This window comes from Salmo trutta, chromosome 17 (assembly GCF_901001165.1).
Source record: "Salmo trutta chromosome 17, fSalTru1.1, whole genome shotgun sequence".
Taxonomy (NCBI): domain Eukaryota; kingdom Metazoa; phylum Chordata; class Actinopteri; order Salmoniformes; family Salmonidae; genus Salmo; species Salmo trutta.
This window is the reverse complement of record NC_042973.1, coordinates 10,940,056-10,959,061: the sequence shown is the minus strand read 5'-3', so window position 1 is coordinate 10,959,061 and position 19,006 is coordinate 10,940,056. Positions and strand designations below refer to the sequence as shown.

The 19,006-nt window shown below is 41.9% G+C and overlaps 1 protein-coding gene across 2 annotated transcripts in view; it reads left to right on the top strand.

Annotated features, from left to right (window-relative positions):
* Positions 1–13,693, top strand: part of slc44a5b (solute carrier family 44 member 5b) — an 84,469-nt gene extending 70,776 nt beyond the window's left edge. The window contains exons 12-22 of one of the 2 annotated variants that reach the window (XM_029695618.1): positions 3,210–3,309; positions 3,447–3,539; positions 3,824–3,911; positions 5,887–6,149; positions 7,604–7,698; positions 7,806–7,909; positions 7,986–8,059; positions 8,197–8,267; positions 8,509–8,597; positions 9,092–9,176; positions 13,579–13,693. In XM_029695618.1, coding sequence (XP_029551478.1) covers positions 3,210–3,309; positions 3,447–3,539; positions 3,824–3,911; positions 5,887–6,149; positions 7,604–7,698; positions 7,806–7,909; positions 7,986–8,059; positions 8,197–8,267; positions 8,509–8,597; positions 9,092–9,176; positions 13,579–13,691 — 1,175 coding nt within the window. In that variant the 3' untranslated portion in view covers positions 13,692–13,693. Of the gene's footprint in view, positions 1–3,209; positions 3,310–3,446; positions 3,540–3,823; positions 3,912–5,886; positions 6,150–7,603; positions 7,699–7,805; positions 7,910–7,985; positions 8,060–8,196; positions 8,268–8,508; positions 8,598–9,091; positions 9,177–9,774; positions 11,539–13,578 lie in introns of those variants that run through there. The other variant, XM_029695617.1, reaches the window with a different exon arrangement.
* Positions 13,694–19,006: the final 5,313 nt, after the last annotated feature.

The following is a 19,006-nucleotide window of genomic DNA, read 5'->3' as shown; positions in this document are numbered from 1 at the left end:
CGTATCAAAGTCAATAAAAATAGCAGCACAACATTGCTTATAATCAAGGTCAATGGTGACATAATTGAGGACCTTTAAGGTTGCAGTCACACGTCCATAACCTGAGAGGAAACCAGATTGCATACCCGAGAGGATACTATAGACATCAAGAAAGCCAGTCAGTTGACTAGGGGTGAAGTTTAACCTTTCTGGGAAGGGGGTTCCGCTAGCGGAACACCTGGCCTACAGCCAGTGAAATTGCAGGGCGCCAAATTCAAACAACAGAAATCTCATAAGTAAAATTCCTCAAACATACAAGTATTATACACCATTTAAAGATAAACTTCTCGTAAATCCAACCACAGTGTCCGATTTCAAAAAGGCTTTACGGTGAAAGCACACCATGCGATTATGTTAGGTCAGCGCATAGCCACAAAAACCATAGCCATTTTCCAACCAAGGAGAGGTGTCACAATAGTGAGAAATAGCATTACAATTAATCACTAACCTTTGATGATCTTCATCTGGTGGCACTCCCAGGACTCCATGTTACACAATAAATGTTCGTTTTGTTCGATAAAGTTCATCTTTATGTCCAAATACCTCCTTTTTGTTCGGGCGTTTAGTCCAGTAATCCAAATGCACCAAGCGCAGGCACAAAGTCTAGACGAAAATTCAAAAAAGTTCCATTTGAGTTCGTAGAAACATGTCAAACGATGTGTCTAATCAATCGTTACGGTGTTTTTATCATAAATATTCAATAATGTTTCAACCGGATAATACTGTTTTCATTAGAAAGGAAAGGGTACGGAGGTCACGCTCACGGCCACGCGCGTGACTAAACTAAAGGCTTTCACCTGGGCCATCTGCTTAGAGTGCTCTTATTTGCTCCCCTTTCACAATAGAAGCCTGAAACAACTTCTAAAGACTGTTGACATCTAGTGGAAGCCTTAGGAAGTGCAATCTGACCCCACAGACACTGGATATTCGATAGCATTCACTTGAAAACTACAAACCTCAGAATTCCCACTTCCTGGTTAGATTTTTCTCAGGTTTTCACCTGCCATATGAGTTCTGTTATACTCACAGACATTATTTTAACAGTTTTGGAAACTTTAGAGTGTTTTCTATCCAAATCTATATGTGTAATTTAGCTTCTGGGCCTGAGTAACAGACAGTTTACTCTGGGCATGCTTTTCATCCAAACTTCCCAATGCTGCCCCCTATCCCTGTTAAGGAGCTCCTTTAGCACCTCAGAGTCAGTGACTGCCTGAAGGGAGAAACTTTGTAGCAGGGCAGGGGAAAAAGAAGGAGAAGCATCGGGGATAGTCACATTAGAAGGGGTGGGAGATGAGGAAATGTTGGACGGGCTAGGAGGCATGGCTGAGTCAAATAGGAATCCTGACTTAATGAAGTGGTGATTAAAGAGCGCAGCCATGTGCTTCTTGTCAGTAACAACCACATCATCAATATTAAGGTACAGGGGCAGCTGTGAGAAGGAGGGTTTATTCTCCAGGTCTTTAACCATTTTCCGTAACTTCTTGGGGTTAAACCCACAGAGAGAGAACTGCTCCTTAAACTAACAAACTTTGGCCTTCCAGATAGCCTGAGTGCATTTATTTCTCATTTGCCTGAACAAGAGCCAGTCAGCCTGAGTATGCGTGTGCGGAGCCTTTCGCCAAATGCAATTCTTGAGGGGGAGTAATTTTGGGGCGGCAGGTAGCCTATTGGTTAGAGCGTTGGGCCAGTAACCGAAAAGTTGCTAGATCGAATCCCCGAGCTGACAAGGTAAAAATCTGTCATTCTGCCCCTGAACAAGGCAGTTAACCCACTGTTCCTAGGCCGTCATTGAAAATAAGAATTTGTTCTTAACTGATTTGCCTAGTTAAACAAAGGTTAAATAAAAATACTAAGAAAAAAAAGATCACGGTTGAACCAGGGGCTGAACCTGTTTTTCATTCTCATTTTCTTTATGGGGGCGTGTTTGTTAACAATACCACTGAAAATATCAAAAAAGAAGGTCCAAGCGTCTTTGACAGGCTGATTCTATAACATTTTACGGAGGCCAGTTCACGAAGAAAGGCTTTCTCATTGAAGTTTTTTAGCAAGCATCTATTACAAATCAGGACAGATCGTTTCACTGAGCAGCCATTACGACCACGGGCTGTAAAACAGTGATCACTAAGGTCACTACAGAAAACACCAGACTGACATCTATCAGGATTATTTGTGAGGATAACATCGAGGAGAGTAGCCTTTTCTGGGTGTTTGGAGTTATACCTTGTGGGATTGGTAATAATCTGAGAAAGATTTAGGGAGTCCCATTTCTTTAGGACTTGGTCAGGTGGTTTAAGCATGTCCCAGTTGAGGTCACCTAGCATGACAAATTCAGACTTAGTGTAAGGGGCTAGGAGAGAGCTTAGGGCAGGTAGGGTACAGGCTAGTGCTGATGGAGGACCATGGCACCCAGCAACAGTCAACAAAGAGATATTTGAAAGTTTAATGCTTAAAACCATCAAATCAAATTGTTTGGGGACAGACTTGGCGGTGACAACTGAGCACTGAATGTGATCCTTGGTAAAGATTGCCACTCCCCCAACTTTGGAAAATCTGTCTTGCCGAAAAAGGTGATAACCAGAAAGGTTAACATCAGTATTCCTTAACCACATCTCAGTAATGACCAACACATCTGGATTGGAGCTGTGAACCCACACTTTATTTTACAAGAGCAGAAATCAGTGAAGCAGATATTAGAGCACAAATCAGAATTGGGTCTAGCAACAGTAGATGGGCCAGGGTGTACATGCACATTTCCAGATATCATCAACAGTAACAATCACGGCCCACTAGCCTAGCACAAGGCTGCCACAACTCAGTTTACTGTGTGTGTCACAAGGTGCAGGGAAGCAGTTGGGTGTGTCTGCTGGTTTTGTTCTTATTTCTCAATCAGCAAATGAATTAGAGCAGGGAAACCGTAGGCCTTCCTGTATTTTATTGATTTATTTTTATTTAACTTTTATTTTATCAGAGAGTCATACTGAGACCAAGGTCTCTTTTACAGACAAGCCCTGAATTTACATAAAATACAAAATTAAACCTGATATTGTTTAAATTAATTTGGCAAACCCCAGGAGATGCTGTGGCCTGAGAGGATCGATTTCTTTTTTTGTCCACCTCTGCTGTAAAGGAACATAGATTTTTCTACTCAATAGTAATAATTTGTATTGCAGTGATCTCCCTATCAGTCATTGAGGCGGTCATCATAGTAATCCTGATATTCCTGAGGAGGAGAGTACGCATCGCCATCGCTCTGCTGGAGGAGGGGAGCAGGTGAGTGGTGTTCTTCTCTCAGGAGATTAAGTCGGACGTCTTGTTGTGTCACTTCCAATGAAACCAGCGTCTGTGAAACTTTTAACTATTCTTTTTTCACACTTTCTCCCCCTTCTCTGTCTCTCTCTTTTCTCCAGGGCCATTGGTTACATCATGTCCACTCTCTTCTACCCGATCATCACTTTTGTGCTGCTGGCCATCTGCATAGCATACTGGGCAGTCATTGCTGTGTATCCTCTCTATGTAGGTCTTCTCAACCTCGTCCTCACTGTGTGTGTACACTTTTACACAGTTATCTTTACATGCAGCATTGCCCTTTGTAGCTACACATGTGAAGCATCCTGAACTGTCACCAATGGCATCATAGAGATAAAGACTGGATGAATTGAACCTATTGAAACTGCTGAACCCGTAGTGGAAATCCCAATGTAGATGGCTCATAGGCAAGCACACATTTTGTTACTTATCACTGCTTCTATTCTTCCGTGTTGCACTTGACTGGTTTTGCCCTCAGCTTCTTAGCGTCATCTGGCGATGCTGTCTACAAGGTCATGTCGACGCAGGACAAATGCATGTATGCCAACCTCACCTGTGATCCAGAGGTTCGCTTTTCTTTTTACTGTCTTCCTCTTTGTCACATTGACGTTATTGCTGTATTGCACACTCCTAGAATACTGTATGTTATTGGCCTTGAAACCCTGAATTGGAGCAGTTTACAGCTTATTGAAATTCAGCTCAGTGTGCTTGGCAGCAGTACAAATCATCCAGCTGTGAATACAGTTGAAGTCAGAAGTTTACATACACTTAGGTTGGAGTCAATAAAACTTGTTTTTCAACCACTCCACACATTTCTTGTTAACAAACTATAGTTTTGGCAAGTCGGTTAGGACATCTACTTTGTGCATGAGACAAGTCATTTTTCCAACAATTGTTTACAGACAGATTATTTCACTTATAATTCACTGTATCACAATTCCAGTGGGTCAGAAGTTTACATACACTAAATTGACTGTGCCTTTAAACAGCTTGGAAAATTCCAGAAAATGATGTCATGGCTTTAGAAGCTTCTGATAGGCTAATTGACATAATTTGAGTCAATTGGAGGTGTAACTGTGGATGTAGTTCAAGGCCTACCTTCAAACTCAGTGCCTCTTTGCTTGACATCATGGGAAAATCAAAAGATATCAGCCAAGACCTCAGATTTTTCTTTTTAGACCTCCACAAGTCTGGTTCATCCTTGGGAGCAATTTCCAAACGCCTGAAGGTACCACATTCATCTGTACAAACAATAGTATGCAAGTATAAACACCATGGGACCACGCAGCCGTCATACCACTCAGGAAGGAGATGCGTTCTGTATCCTCGAGATGAACATACTTTGGTGTGAAAAGTGCAAATCATTCCCAGAACAACAGCAAAGGACCTTGTGAAGATGCTGGCGGAAACAGGTACAAAAGTTTCTATATCCACAGGTAAACGATTCCTATATCGACATAACCTGAAAGGCCGCTCAGCAAGGAAGAATGGAGAAATGTCCTCTGGTCTGATAAAACAAAAATAGAACTGTTTGAACATAATGAACATCATTATGATTGGAGAAAAAAGGGGGAGGCTTGCAAGCCAAAGAACATCATCCCAACTGTGAAGCACGGGGGTGGCAGCATCATGTTGTGGGGGTGCTTTGCTGTAGAAAAGACTGGTGCACTTCACAAAATAGATGGCATCATAAGGGAGAAAAATTATGTGGATATATTGAAGTAACATCTCTAGACATCAGTCAGGAAGTTAAAGCTTGGTTCCAAATGGGTCTTCCAAATGGACAATGACCCCAAGCATACTTCCAAAGTTGTGGCAAAGTGGCTTAAGGACAATAAAGTCAAGGTTTTGGAGTGGCCATCACAAAGCCCTGACCTCAAACCTATAGAAAATTTGTGGGCAGAACTGAAAAAGCGTGTGCGAGCAAGGAGGCCTACAAACCTGACTCAGTTACACCAGCTCTGTCAGGGGTAATGGGCCAAAATTCATCCAACTTATTGTGCAAAGCTTGTGGAAGGCTACCTGAAAAATCTGACCCAAGTTAAACAATTTAAAGGCAATGCTACCAAATACTAATTGAGTGTATGTAAACTTCTGACCCACTGGGAATGTGAAGAAAGAAATAAAAGCTGAAGTAAATCATGCTCTCTACTGCTCTCTTCTGACATTTCACATTCTTAAATTAAAGTGGTGATCTTAACTGACCTAAGACAGGGATTTTTTACTCAGATTAAATGTCAGGAATTGTGAAAAACTGAGTTTAAATGTATTTGGCTAAGGTGTATGTAAACTTCCGACTTCAACTGTAGCTAGCCAGTGACAACATCTGTTAACTCTGGCTACATTTGGTCTTTCATTACAATTTAAAACTGAAATGGCACCCTATTCCCAATATAGGGAATAGGTTGCCATTGTAAACTCTGGCCAAAGGTAGTGAACTGTATAGGGAATAGGGTGCCATTATAAACTCTGGTCAGAAGTAAATAGAGAATAGGGTGCGATTTCCTTCTAACCCAATAACTTACCCCTATCTCTCCCCAGACGTTCAGTCTGACCAACGTGACCACGGTGTGCCCCGGCTCCCAGTGCACCTTTGCCTTCTACGGCGGCGAGAGCCTCTACCACCACTACATCTTTGTGCTGCAGCTGTGCAACCTGCTGGTGTTCCTGTGGCTGGTCAACTTTACCATCGCCCTGGGACAGTGCACCCTGGCCGGGGCCTTCGCCTCCTACTACTGGGCCCTGAAGAAGCCCCAAGACATACCATCATGCCCCTTGTTTTCCTCCTTTAGCAGGGCTGTACGGTAGGCTGACTCAGTCGTATAGGTTTTTAACGCATAAGGAAGGTGAAGATGGTATTGAGTTGGACACTGAACAGAAATATGAACTAACATGGAAAGTGTTGGTCCGATGTTTCATGAGCTGAAATAAAAGATCCCAGAAATGTTCCATATGCATTTTCTGCACAAATTTCTTTACATCCCTGTTAGTGAGCATTTCTCGTTTGCTAAATTAATACATGCAGCTGACCGGTGTGGCATATCAATAAAGTGATTAAAGAGCATGATCATTACACAGTTGCTGGGGACAATAAAAGGCCACTAAAATGTGCCGTTTTTTCACTATACAATGCCACAGATGTCTCAAGTTTTGAGGGAGCGTGCAATTGGCAAGCTGGCTGCAGGAATGTCTACCAGAGCTGTTGCCAGAGAATTTAATGTTCAATTCTCTACCATAAGCCGACTCCAATGTAGTTTTAGAGAATTTGGCACTACGTCCAACCGGCCTCACAACCGCAGACCACGTGTATGGCGTTGTGTGGGTGAGCGATTTGCTGATGTCAACGTTGTGCTCCATGGTGGCGGTGGTGTTATGGTATGGGGAGGCATAAGCTACAGACAATGAACACAATTGCATTTTATCGATGGCAATTTGAATGCACAGAGATACCGTGACGAGCTCCTGAGGCCCATTGTTGTGGCATTCATCCGCCGCCATCACCTCATGATTCAACATGATAATACACAGCCGCATGTCGCAAGGATCTGTTCACAATTGCTGGAAGATGAAAATTTCCCAGTTCTTCCATGACCTGTATACTCACCAGACATGACACCCATTGGTCATGTTTGGGATGCTCTGGATCGACATGTACAACAGCGTGTTCCAGTTTCTGCCCATATCCAGCAACTTCGCACAGCCATTGAAGAAGAGTGGGACAACATTCCAAAGCCAACAATCAACAGCCTGATCATCTCTATGCGAAGGAAATGTCACGCTGCATGAGGAAAATACTGGTCACATCAGATACTGACTGGTTTTCTGATCCACGCCCCTACCTTTTTTTTTAAGGTATCTGTGACCAACATATGCATATCTGTATTCCCAGTCATGTGAAATCCATAGATTATGGCCTAATTAATGAATTTAAATTGACTGATTTCCTCAGTAAAGTTGTTGAAATGGTTGCATTTTGCTTTTATATTTTTGTTCAGTATAGTTTATAATGGCACATCTTGCTTGGAGAGATATTCCTTCCCTAAGGGAGTTATCCTAGTACTGCACTAATAAACTATTTCAGATTCTCCATTAAACCTTTAAATCCAAGACGAGACATAATCTGTGTCGAGGAAACTGCTCCTACGTGTGTTGAGGGTTTTACACCTATGATGGGAAGTGTGTATGTGTGTGTGTGTGTGTGTGGTGGATATAAAGCTCTATTTTGTATTAGTAATACAGTGTATTGTGTATCACCCAGGTACCACACAGGCTCTCTGGCATTTGGCTCTCTGATCCTGGCCTTAGTGCAGATGTTTCGCATCGTTCTAGAGTATCTGGATCACAAACTCAAAGGTGGGTTTTCTGCTCGTACTTAACTCACTGCCTTTCGTATGTTTACATACAGTACTGTATATTTATATGGCATATTTTCATGAAGATGATCATCATGTATTTTTCAGGTGCTCACAATGCTTTTGCCCGCTTCCTGATTTGCTGTCTCAAATGCTGCTTCTGGTGCCTGGAACATTTCATCAAGTTCATGAACAGGAACGCCTACATCATGGTGAGTTTGATAACCATCTCACAGAAAGTGTTGGAATCGTGAATAACATGGTCTTACTTTGAATTTCTCACCGTAGATGGCGATATATGGAAAGAGCTTCTGCACTTCGGCCAAAGATGCTTTCTTCCTCCTGATGAGGAACGTAGTAAGGTAAGACAAGGTCTTTTGTATCGGTTCGTTTGATTGTCTGTCCCTCAGACAGTTCTTTTGTGTCTGTCTGTCTTTCATGGTAGTGACTGTCTCTCTCTGGGCCTCTGGGCTTCTCCAATGAGTTGTCTCCTCTGTAGGGTGGCAGTGCTGGATAAGGTGACAGACTTTCTCCTCTTCTTGGGAAAAGTGCTTATTTCAGGGAGTGTTGGTGAGTTCCCTTTCCCACACACTGGTGGTATGTTTAACTATGAGGGCTGATGTTAAAATTACCCAATGCATGAACAAGAGTAAACAAACAACACACACTGGAAAATAGTACTACAACTACTCGGCAGAGGCGTTCTCTATAAGACAATGTCCATAGATACTATGTTACACTAATTGTACATTTGTCAGTGTTTGCTCAGGTTGTTATTTTGTTATTAAGGATTCCGATTTTTCCGCCCCAGGTGTTCTAGCATTCTTCTTCTTCACCCGTAAGATTCCAGTTATTCAAGAGGAGGTGCCATCACTAAATTACTACTGGGTCCCCCTACTGGTAAGAAATAGACTTACATTATATGAGTCAGCATTGTTTGTTGATAAATGCGTCCGCATACGTAGGTTCTGTTTGCTTCTAGCCGAACTTGGCTAGACGACGCGACTTCTGTGCTCTTATACTCCCTAAAGACATTCACTTCAATAACTAGAAAAAAACAGCAATCTTAATGTTGTTCGCACAATTTTACATTTAGCTAAAATGTTTGGTGCAGAAAAAATGTGCATTAAAACTACTCATCACTTGTTGACTGACAAACACTTCACGTTCCCACTCCGACTAGGTGTATTACTATTGTCCAATCAACCAAACTTCGACTTGCCTCAAGAAATATTTTTTGTCTGCACAAACAGCTGGAACAAAAACTCCCGAAAACCAAAAATAACACAAACGTCACACAATTTTGTGATAATATATGAGCAAACTGTTTTGACTGGGAAGCATACGGTAAGGTTTATTGTGCTTACTGACTTGGACTTTTCTGCCATTGTCAGACGGTGATACTAGGATCCTACCTGATCGCCCATGGCTTCTTCAACGTCTATGCTATGTGTGTGGACACCTTATTCCTATGTTTCTGTAAGTACACCATTCATCTCTTTAAATACAGGCCAGTCTGGGGTGTGAGGGTGTTTAAATCATACACAGGGAGTACACTCCAGGGTTTGTGTTGGAACTGACTGCAGCTTTGTGAGCTAATTGAATGCTTCTCCATTTCTACTTGATGTTGCTCTCTATTATATCATTAGCGGTGTACAGTTTTTTTTATAAGACAGAAAAAGGTTATTCTTGCACTGCGTGATTTTTTTTTTTACACTACTGTCATTGTTTTACTAATTAAATAATTTATATTGCATGTTCTTGCAGTGAAGACTATTGTATAGGGCCTGTGCTATATGCATTATATTTATCGAACTTTTTCTCCGCTGCATACTAATCACTGAACCAGTTGGCTATAATGCACTGGCCATTTTGGCTGACTGAAACCTATATCAACTTTTTTTCCTAATTCATTTCCCTGCTTGGCTTTCTAAATCGTTTGGCTCAAACTCCTTTCTCTTTCTCTCTTTCTCTCTCTGCCTTCCTACCTATACGTTGTCTGCTCCTCTCCTCCTTGTCTCTCTTCCTTTTCTCCTCCTCTGTGACAATGCTTCATCTTCCGTCGGTCCTGGATCAGGTGAAGACCTGGAGAGGAACGACGGCTCGCCCCTCAAGCCCTTCTACATGTCCCCTCAACTGCACAGGATCCTCCGCAGAGAGCAGGGCGCCAAGCTCTACGCTTCCTCCTGATAGGCCACAACACTGAACCTCTTTCTCCTGATAGGCCACAACTCTGAACCTTTTCTCCTGATAGGCTACAACACTGAACCTCTTTCTCCTGATAGCCAGAACACTTGATACACTGAAGGACTGACCCATTCAGCGTCTGTGTGTGGGGGTGATTGTGGTCTGGAGGATACTAGAGCAGGGCCTTATGGCTGGGCTGGACTCATGAATGGAGTTGACCTGACTGGTCAGGACTGACCAGGAAGGCCTTGGCAGGACATGGCAGGACCCAAGAGGGTGGTGTATGTGGGTGGGGTTTAGAAAGAGGCGGAGCTCTGTCCTGCACCGCCGCTGATACTTCTAATATCAGTCTTTTTTTCTCTGCCGTGCTTCTGTCCCTTTCTTTGTTGTGTCCACACTCTGCTGGCCTCTGCCTTACTTAGAGAGCGCTGCAGCAGCACAGTGGACATGGGTGAAATTGCCATTAGCCCAATACACTGCAAGAGGCACATACACTGCAGAAGGAGATCTCTGTATTTCGGATGCAATTGGTGTACTTTTGCAGATGGTTGTGGGGTGATGCAGGGCAAGGGCGCCCCCGTGTGACACTACTGTGTTTGTGCAATGGTTCCATGTACTGTAACGTAAGGTCATGTGTAGGGTGAAGTTGCCCTTCGACACTGATCTTGGGTCAGTTTAGCATTTTCCTCAACAATGGTTAAGGTTAGGATTGGGGGAGGGCAAGCTGATCTTAGATCTGTACCTAGGGGAAACTTCATCCCAGAGCTATTTTTAGGCGCTCTCATGTGTTGGAAAATAACCCTGAGGTGGCTTTTCTGTCTAGCATGATTATTTTAATGTCTGTTTAGTCTTTGGTTGAAGAGGCACTTTTGGTCCACCATATTTATTGGCACTGTTACAGACACCGTTCAAAACTTAAAGTGCAATGCTACAGATAGATAAACTGAACATACTCCTAAATTGAGGGGCGGCAGGTAGCCTAGTGGTTAGAGCATTGGACTAGTAACGCAAAGGTTGCAAGATCGAGTCCCCGAGCAGACAAGGTAAAAATCTGTTGTTCTGCCCCTAAACAAGGCAGTTAACCCACTGTTCCTAGGCTGTCATTGGAAATAAGAATTTGTTCTTAACTGACTTGCATAGTTAAATAAATGAATACAAATTACATGGTTACAGACACTTGTAGTATGTTTTGGTTTTACACTGTAAGATGTAACACTAGATATTGGTTTTACACTGTAAGTGGCAGTTATAATGTAGGCTCAGGGAGGTCGACTTCTGAACACATTTGATGCTCATGGTGAATGATTTAAATGGACCCTGACACCTTTCAGGGATTCCGACTGCAGTTGCTAGTAAATGTGCCTAGTTCTAAATGGAGAAATGTTCCTCTTTATTGTTTTGTGGTTTTACGATCTACCGCAGAGAACCTTTTGAAATACCGTTTATAAAAGGATGTTAAAGCCATTTTTGGTATTTTTATATGGAATAGTGCAGAACTGCAGTAGTGCGGTTTTTAATACTAGGTACTGTAACACATCTGTTCTGAGGATATTTAAGGTTTTTGTACAGGATAACACTTTTTGTATCAATGACACCATGAAAATGTGAAATCTTTTTTTAAATAAATGTGAATGATTTCATTATAGCAAATGTTCTAGGCGATTCATATCTAATTTGTATATTTTATTTGTATATTGTATTTAAGAGTTAATGACATTTAAATTGATCGTTGGTTTGGGATATTCAAGTTTTTGGGGTAGGCCTGTTATCCTCTACGGGCCACGGTGGCAGTATTGAGAATTTTGAAAAAAATACGTGCCCATTTTTAACTGCCTCCTACACCAACTCAGAAGCTAGGATATGCATATTATTAACACATTCGGATAGAAAACACTCTGAATTTTCTAAAACAGTTTGAATGGTGTCTGTAAGTATAACAAAACTCATATTGCAGGCAAAAACCTGAGAAAAATAGATTTAAAAATTTTTTGTGGCTGTACTATTTAGTGTCATTGTTTATTAGATACCATAGTGAGAAAGGATTCAGTTCGCAACTCCTACGGCTTCCACTAGATGTCAGCGATCTTTATAAAGTTGTTTGAAGCTTCCATGATTAACAGGGAGCAAATTAGAATGCATTGAAGTTGACGTCCGTGGGATGTCGTCACTTCCATTATGGCCTGCACCTGCGCAATCATGAGACACGAGACATTTTTAAAAAACGTTTTTCTAGACACAGGTGAAGTCGGGTTGAAACATTACTGATGTTTCACGTTAAAAATGGCTCTAAAAATTGATGCTAAACAACGTTTGACATGTTTGAACAAACATAAATAGATTATTTTTGTAACTTTTTTTACTTTTTGCCGTGACTTCACACACCCCCCCCCCCCGCGCTACTTTTTAGTAGCCACCGAAGCGCTAACAACATGGAACAACTTGGAGTTATTTGGACATCAATTATGAACTTTGTCAAAAGAAACCACATTTGTTGTGGACCTGGAATTCCTGGAACTGCCAATGGATGAAGATAATCAAAGGTAATGGATTATTGACAATAGTATTATTGATATTACATGGTTACAAGATGATGCTAAGCTAATTAGGCTAGCTTATTGTTCTTAGCACAGCACCCGGTTAATTGCAACTTGTGATTTCCCAGTAAAGTTATTTTGAAATCTGGCAAGACAGTATCATTTACGAAATGTTAAACTATAATTATTTGAATGACAATATTATAATTGACCAATGTTTTCGAATAGTAATTTTGAAAATTGTAACGTTGTTCACCGGAAGCATTTCAGAGAAGAAAAAAATCAGAATTTCACCGCTACTGTAAAATGCGGTTTTTGGATATAAATATGAACTTGATGGAACAAAAAATGCATGTATTGTATAACATAAAGTCCTAGGAGTGTCATCTGATGGAGATTGTCAAAGGTTGGTGCATAATTTTAGCTGGTTTCTGCTTTTGGTGACGCCTGACCTTGAATTGAAAATGGATGTTTGTACTTTTGTGGCTATGTACTGTCCTAACATAATCTAACTTTATGCTTTTGCCGTAAAGCCTCTTTGAAAATCGAACAATGTGGTTAGATTAAGGAGATGTTTATCTTTTAAATGGTGTAAAATAGTTGATTGTTTGAGAAATTGAAATTATTAGATTTTTGATGTTTTGAATTTCCAGCCTTGCTAGCAATCCCGTCTCAGGGTTCATTGCTAACCCGTGGCCTCAACAGGATAATTATCAAACAGTGGGTTTGAGGAAATCAGAGGTGTCTTGGTTGGGATCAAGAGGGCTTTTATGAAACAGTGATTTGAGGGTAAGTATGTAAACTTGAGTTTGGTATTTGAAATGGATTTGAAGGAATTTACAATAACAGTGAGTTAGGGGTATATGACTGTGTTTCAGAATGTTGAGCAGTAGGTTATGGGTATATAGAGTCTTGTATTTAGAGTTTGGCCAGCTTTTAGAATGTTTTATATTGTTCTAATTCTATACATGTCATTATTTGAATATTCCCATTTTAATGTTAATAGGGTGCTGCCACTGATGCCATAGAATGTTGTGTTGTTATTTAAATGTGACGTAATGCAGAAACCGCAATGGCCCGATTTTCTAAATACATGGGGGTATTTAACAGAGTTTCAGAGTTTCTGTGGTATGTGACTGGCTATGTGTTCCTGTCCCCAGTGGTGGATCTGGAGGTGCACAACGGCTCTGCAGCCAGACCCTTCTATATGAGCAGAACCCTGAGACACATCCTCAACAAGAACACCAACAAGAGGAGGAAAGACAAGAGATAGACGAGAGAAGAAGAGAGGAACGGATACAGGGTGACTGGAGGATTATGGATAGACAGAGGCAGGAAAGGTGATAGGGAAGACAACTGTGCAGGATCAAGTAGAGATGGTGGTAAATACTACTTCAGGTCCATATTGGACCCAGACTATCGCCCCGTAGCATTCACTTCTGTCATCATGAAGTGCTTTGGGAGACTAGTCAATGATCATATCACTGCCACCTTACCTGCCACCCTAGACCCACTTCAGTTTGCATACCGCCCCAACAGGTCCACAGACGATGCGATCGCCATCACACTGCACACTGCCCTATCCTATCTGGGCAAGAGGAATACCTATGTAAGAATGCTGTTCATTGACTACAGCTCAGCATTCAGCACCATAGTACCATCCAAGCTCATCATGAAGCTTAAGGCCCTGGGTCTCAACCCTGCCCTGTGCAATTGGGTCCTGGACTTTCTGACGGGCCGCCCCTAGGTGGTGAAGGTAGGAAACAACATCTCCACTTCGCTGATCCTCAGCACTGGGGCCCCACAAGGGTGCGTGCTCAGCCCCCTCCTGTACTCACTGTTCACCCATGACTGCGTGGCCATGCACGTCTCCAAATCAATCATCAAGTTTCCAGATGACACAACAGTAGTGGGGTTGATTACCAACAATGACGAGACAGCCAACAGGGAGGAGGTGAGGGCACTCGAAGTGTGATGTCAGGAAAACAGCCTCTCACTCAACAAAACAAAGGAGATGATTGATGACTTCAGGAAAGAGCAGAGGGAGCACCCCCCTATCCACATCGACGAGACAGTAGTGGAGAAGGTGGAAAGTTTTAAGTTCCTTGGCGTACACATCACGGACAAACTGAAATAATCCCCCCACACAGACAGTGTGGTGAAGAAGGTGCAACAGCTTCTCTTCAATCTCAGGAGGCTGAAGAAATGTGGCTTGTCACCTAAAACCCTCACAACTTTTACAGATGCACAATTGAGAGCATCCTGTCGGTCTGTATCACTGCCTGGTACAGCAACTGCACAGCCATCAACCGCAAGGCTCTCCAGAGGGTGGTGCGGTCTGCACAACGCATCACCGGGGGCAAACTACCTGTCCTCCACACCTACAGCACCCGTTGTTACAGAAAGGCCAAAAAGATCATCAAGGACAACAACCACCCGAGCCACTGCCTGTTCACCCCGCTATCATCCAGAAGGCGAGGTCAGTACAGGTGCATCAAAGGTGGGACTGAAAGACTGAAAACAGCTTCTTTCTCAAGGCCATTAGACTATTAAACAGCCATCACTAACACAGAGAGGCTGCTGCCTACATACAGACTCAATCATTGGCCACTTTAATAAATTGATCACTAGTCACTATAATGCACTTTAATAATGTTTACATTTCTTACATTACTCATCTCACATGTATATACTGTGTTTTATACCATCTATTGCATCTTGCCAATGCCGCTCGGCCATCACTCATCCATATATTTATATGTACATATTCTTATTCCATCCCTTTACATGGTGTGTATAAGGTAGTTGTTGTGGAATTGTTAGATCATTTGTTAGATATTACTGCACTGTCGGAACTAGTAGCGCAAGCATTTCGCTACACTCGCATTAACATCTGCTAACCATGTGTATGTGACCAATACAATTTGATTTGATGATTTGATTTGATTGCTCCTGATGCCATTATTATTATGTGCTTTGGACATACAGTTGAAGTCGGAGGTTTACATACACTTAGGTTGGAGTCATTAAAACTAATTTTTCAACCACTCCACAAATTTCTTGTTAACAAACTATAGTTTTGGCAAGTCGGTTAGGACAACTACTTTGTGCATGACACAAGTAATTTTTCCCACAATTGTTTACAGATAGATTATTTCACTTATAATTCACTGTATCACAATTCCAGTGGGTCAGAAGTTTACATGCACAGTCAACTTAGTGTCTTTAAACAGCTTGGAAAATTCCAGGAAATGAAGTCATGGCTTTAGAAGCTTCTGATAGGCTTATTGACATCATTTGAGTCAATTGGAGGTGTACCTGTGGATGTATTTCAAGGCCTACCTTCAAACTCAGTGCCTCTTTGCTCAACATCATGGGAAAATCAAAAGAAATCAGCCAAGACCTCAGAAAAAAATTGTAGACCTCCACAAGTCTGGTTCATCCCTGGGAGCAATTTCCAAACGCCTGAAGGTACCATGTTCATCTGACCAAACAATAGTACGCAAGTATTAACACCATGGGACTACGCAGCCGTCATACCGCTCAGGAAGGAGACGTGTTCTGTCTCCTAGAGATGAACGTACTTTGGTGCAAAAAGTGCAAATCAATCTCAGAACAACAGCAAAAGACCTTGTGAAGATGTTGGAGGAAACAGGAAACAGAGGGACTGGTGCACTTCACAAAATAGATGGCATCATGAGTGAGAAAAATTATGTGGATATATTGAAGCAACATCTCAAGACATCAGTTAGGAAGTTAAAGCTTGGTCGCAAATGGGTCTTCCAAATGGACAATGACCCCAAGCATACTTCCAACGTTGTGGCAAAATGGCTTAAGGACAACAAAGTCAAGGTATTGGAGTGGCCATCACAAAGCCCTGACCTCAAACCTATAGAAAATATGTGGGCAGGACTGAAAAAGTGTGTTCGAGCAAGGAGGCCTACAAACCTGACTCAGTTACACCAGCTCTGTTAGGAGGAATGGGCCAAAATTCACCCAACTTATTGTAGGAAGCTTGTGGAAGGCTACCTGAAACGTTTGACCCAAGTTAAGCAATTTAAAGGCAATGCTACCAAATACTAATTGAGAATATGTAAACTTCTGACCCACTGGGAATGTGAGATAAATCATTCTCCCTGCTATTATTCTGACATTTCACATTCTTAAAATAAAGTGGTGATCCTAACTGACCTAAGACAGGGAATTTTTACTAGGATTAAATGTCAGGAATTGTGAAAAACTGAGTTTAAATTTATTTGGCTAAGGTGTATGTAAACTTCCGACTTCAACTGTAATATTGGAATTTATTACCTTGCCATACAGTACTTTATGTACTAACAAACCATCACCTTAAAGAGATTCTCCAGTAATTTTGTATACTTTTTAGACAGGTGTTCTGAAAAGTAGCGCTCCCGAGCCAAAAGCGGTCTGCAAAAATTGGCATATAAATGGCATATATTATTGTAAACTCAGCAAAAAATAGAAACGGCCCTTTTTCAGGACCCTGTCTTTCAAAGATAATTCGTAAAAATCAAAATAAATAGGAAATTAAGGTCACAGTTATGAAAACTTTGGACACTAAAGAGGCCTTTCTATTGACTCTGGTAAACACCAAAAGAAAGATGCCCAGGGTCCCTGCTCATCTGCATGAACGTGCCTTAGGCATGCTGCAAGGAGACATGAGGACTGCAGATGTGGCCATGGCAATAAATTGCAATGTCCTTACTGTGAGACGCCTAAGACAGTGCTACAGGGAGACAGGATGGACAGCTGATCGTCCTCGCAGTGGCAGACCACGTGTAACAACACCTACACAGGATCGGTACATCTGAACATCACACCTGCGGGACAGGTACAGGATGGAAACAACTGCTGCCCGTGTTACACCAGGAACACACAATCCCTCCATCAGTGCTCAGACTGTCCGCAATAGGCTGAGAGAGGCTGGACTGAGGGCTTGTAGGCCTGTTGTAAGGCAGGTCCTCACCAGACATCACCGGCAACAAAATTGCCTATGGGCACAAACCCACCATCGCTGGACCAGACAGGACTGGCAAAAAGTGCTCTTCACTTACGAGTCGCGGTTTTGTCTCACCAAGGGTGATGGTCGGATTTGTGTTTATCGTCGAAGGAATGAGCGTTACACCGAGGACACATTATTACATTTCTGTTAGTCACATGTCTGTGGAACTTGTTCAGTTTATGTCTCAGTTGTTGAATCTTAAGTTCATACAAATATTTACACATGTTAAGTTTGCTGAAAACGCAGTTGACAGAGAGGACGTTTCTTTTTTTGCTGAGTTTATTATAAAAAAATTGCATAGTACGTCACATGCAGATTTGTGCACCACGTCATTGCTCTCTGCTGTGGATGCATCGTGTGCCTCTTGCTTGCTGTCACTAATATGGCGAGGGGCTGAAGCTCATTGGTTGAACTCCACTTACTAGGTGGCTGGCCCACGTGGGGGAAAACTAGAGATTTTGTGTGTAACTGAGCTAAAACAGTAATGATATATTATGCATGTATTCAAATTGACACATTCAGCTCAAAGTGGGAGGTTTAAAAAATGCTTAGTAGTTGTCAAAGTTCCAGAGCATGTCTTTAAATGCACAATGATAACAGTATGGTTAACATAACTGTGACCAAATCATGCATTTAAAGGCAACTGCAAGACATTGTTGATTTTACCAATGTACTGTACAGCACTTACTTGAGTGAAAAATCAAGTATATAATTTTATAACAATATGTTGCTACACATTATTACCCAGCAGGCACTTGTAACTCTGTATGCAGTGACTCAAACCAGCCACAGGGTGGCACTACAAATATTCAGAAACCTCCCAAAAGGTTACACCAAGACAACTGATTGAACGGCTGCTGTGGTTAATACTGTACATGAAATGCCCATAATTCCCATGTATAATTATGTATAATTATGCTCTTCAAGCTCCTTGGAGCACTAACTTTTATTTTCTCATATTGAGAAAGCTATTTGCAATGCATTGTCCATTGGGCTAATTTATTTTTCTCAACCCTCTAACTTTAACTTTTCCAATTGTGAGTATGTAATAGCCCTACAATTTAAAGGTGTGTCAGTAAGTGCCAAGCCTTTGAGGACCCTTGCCTTGTTCATAGCATTCTAACCACAATTGACCATAAATCACACTGATGAAGCCACAAATGAGTCATGTTTGGCCCCTGTCCCTCTGGTGTGCCATTCAAGGTTTTTTGCTTGAAGGTCTTTGTCCCTCACTTTCTTTGTGCAGCAGCACTGTGGGGACAGATAATGTGCCCTTACAGTCTCTGTCACGCCGTTGCATCACTGTCAATATCACACCACATCCTCCTTCACTATACTGTAGCACAACATGCCCATATATGCACAAGCCATACCATGTTTGTTATTGACATCCGACCTGTGTAAAGGCACAACAAAGTCATGATCATGTAACATTAAAATACAGATTAACTGTATTTTATATTCGCGCTGGTTATAGAATGTCATGGAAGGTCCCCATCGAACCACCAAGACTCTTCCTAGAGCTGGCCGCCCGGCCAAACTGAGCAATCGGGGGAGAAGGGCCT